The 2836-nt window shown below is 56.0% G+C and overlaps 1 protein-coding gene across 1 annotated transcript in view; it reads left to right on the plus strand.

Annotated features, from left to right (window-relative positions):
• Positions 1-2283: 2283 nt before the first annotated feature.
• Positions 2284-2836, plus strand: part of SCN4B (sodium voltage-gated channel beta subunit 4) — a 15027-nt gene continuing 14474 nt past the window's right edge. Inside the window, exon 1 of the mRNA XM_006912767.2 lies at positions 2284-2495. Within this exon, the coding sequence (XP_006912829.1) occupies positions 2435-2495 (61 nt within the window). The 5' untranslated portion in view covers positions 2284-2434. The remainder of the gene's footprint in view (positions 2496-2836) is intronic.

Here is a 2836-nt window from a genome sequence, read left to right on the forward strand (position 1 = left end):
TGGCACCCTTTCCTGTCACCAGGATCTAGAGATATCCAGGGAACTCTGTCCCCTCCTCTCCTCCTTCTCAGGGCAGGGGTCATTCTCTTTCCTTTTGGCTCATCTTCTGTCTCACCTCAGCCTCCTGTTCTGAGAAATATGACCCCTGCTGTAAAAATAAAGTGGATTATTTAGCAGCTTGAATGCTTGGCCTGTTGATCTAGTGTCCAGGACTGCCCAGGGAAAGAAAGAGTGAGTGTGCAAACCTGGAGGTGGAAAGAGGCTAAGCTTTTTTTGGGCCACAGACTTCTCTGAGAATAATAAGAGCTAAAATGTACTGTGGACTTACCCTATGCCTAGCATTCTGCTAAGCACTTTTACATTCAATAATATTTTATTCAGTCTTCACAGCCAGGTCAGTTTCTGATGTTTGTTTGTAAGGCCTGGGGCAAATGTACACATGGAAATTACATACGTCTAAATATAAGTTGTAAATCGAGATAACAAAGTGTTAAAATTTACCTATATCCCCTGCCTTTGGTTAATTTTCCTTGGTCTTAATTTTAAGGCCAGTTCCAAACACTATGTCCTGTTCCCCTCTTCTCTGGTCCTGAGGGACAGGGCCCCTCAGGCATGCCTGAGAATGTTCCACATGCATGTCGAGTTCTATCCACTTCCTACCCTCTGCAAACAGCTGCCCTTTGACCACTCCCCCAGACAATGGGTATACATTTGCATGGTCAGCTCCTGAGAGGCTACCTGGAGTGTGGTCTAGAAGGGGAGATGCATGGTCCACCCTCCCTCCTGCCCCACGAACCCCCTTTCTAGTGGCCAGAAGAAGGCCAGAATGAGGCCTCTAACCTCAGGAGCCTAGGGCTGAGGCCCCTGCTGCCCAGATCTAAGGGTGGCATTGCTCTTAACCATCCCAGGAGGTAAATATCATTATTTTTATCATTTACAGATGAAGCTTCTGCAGAAGTTGCATAACTTGCTCAAGGTCATACCACAATAAATGCTGGAGCTGGTTTTTACTTCCCAGCACCTCACTCCAGAGCACTATACTGTCACAGCTATACTGAAGAAAGACAGAAAGCCTCTCTCCAGAAAAAAAATTCAGGATTTCCCATATAACCTCAAGGGGTCCATGTTCTCTCTGAAGCCCACTGGGGACCTCAGGTTAAGAAAGTGGGTGGTAGTGGGGCTGTAGCAGGGGTCAGGCCATGAAGTGGGAGGATATGGAAAGAATGGAGGGTGGGGAAGGCAGGCAGGATTTGCGGTAGAGGGGGTGGGAACTTGGACGGTTGGCAGAGGGTACCGAGGAGGATATGACGTTAGCTACCAAACCAACCCAAATAGCACTCTTCACTCTTAACTCAAGAATGTCTGAAAAGGGCTTGCTTGTTGGCAGTCTCATCTCAGCCCTCTGACCTGGCTGATCCCCAAGCCGGGACCCAAAAGGGAGGTGGAGGGAGTCTTCCCGGGTGCTGAAGGAGAAGGGAAACTCTTGGAGGATGATGGAAGGGCAGAGTCTGAGGGGGACACCCCAGGTGGGAGAATGAGAAGAAGAGGTGCCGCGGTAGGGAAGCAGGCGCGAATCGGTTGCGTCTGGCCTGATGCCCTAACAAGGAGCACCATGATTTCTGCAGAGACTATGAAGAAATGGGAGAGGTTGGGGAGCGGTTGGGGGGAAGTGTGTTACTAGAAGCTCTGTTTTCGGAGCCGGCCACACGCCGGTCCGCGGCGGCAAAGGGCAAGCCTGCGCACTCCCACCCGCTGTGGCAGTGCCAGCTGCGGACATTCAAGCGGTCTCTTCGCGATCCCGGGAGGGGAACCACTACTCTATCCGTGTTCTCCAAAGCACAACAACACAGCCTTCCACATCCGAAAAGCTCTACCTCTGTTCCGCCCCAAACTATCCTCCTATTTGGCAGCTCAGTGCATGGGACGATGAGGGCGGCTGCAGGCGGCTCTGCAGTGACAAGCCGCAGTAGCCGAGCCCCAGATGGAGAGGGAGTCGGGGGCCCGACCTGCTCCCCGGGCTTCCGGACCACGGGGCGGGCGCACCCTGCAAGGCACGCAGAGGGCGCCCTGAGCTCCGTGCCGGCCACCCCCATTCCTGCGGCTGGAGCGCTTCCAGGGCAGAGGCGCAGCGACGCTCGCCTCTGCCCTCGGCTCAGCCATCCTCCCGCTCCTCTTGCTTCTCCTCCTCCAGCTCCTCGTGCTCCTCCTTCTCCTCCTCGCGCCCTCAGCTGCCGCTCCTGCAGCCGGCTCCTCCTCTCCCTCCCTCCCCCTCTCGCTCTCTACCCGCTCTCTCCTCGCTAACTTTCCCGTGCCGGGGCAAGCGGCGCAGAGCTTCCCCTGCAGCTTGGGGCCCACTGCAGACCGCGGGCTACCAGCGCGGCTGTGCCTTGTATCCCATCTCTGCGCCCTGGCGTGCTCGGGAGAGAACGGAACCATGCCCGGGGATGGGGACCGAGGCGCAGCCCAGGCGAGATGGCTGGGCACTGGGCTTTTGGGTAAGGCAGTCCCAGCTTGGTCTCTTCTCCTGCCTCTCTCCCCCCGCCCCGCTACCCTCTCCCCAGAGGAAGGGGCACTTAGAAGAACAGTACTTGGGACGGGATGGGCTTTGGAGTGCGGCATGGAATGAGCACGGCTGCCATCGGCTTCTTGCCGGACGTCCGGCTTGGTCCGCTATGTTCCCTGAGGACCATGCGCGTCCCCCCAGCCCCATCGGCCCACCAGCCTCGCGATTAGTTCTTTGCTGTCTCTGGCGCCTTCAGCTCCAGGTTTTTTGGGGCTGCAGCGCGCGTCTCCAGAGTTCAGAGGTTTTGGTGTGTTGGGGGAAGGTGACTATGCC

The sequence above is a fragment of the Pteropus alecto genome, unplaced genomic scaffold (assembly GCF_000325575.1).
Source record: "Pteropus alecto unplaced genomic scaffold, ASM32557v1 scaffold224, whole genome shotgun sequence".
Lineage (NCBI taxonomy): Eukaryota > Metazoa > Chordata > Mammalia > Chiroptera > Pteropodidae > Pteropus > Pteropus alecto.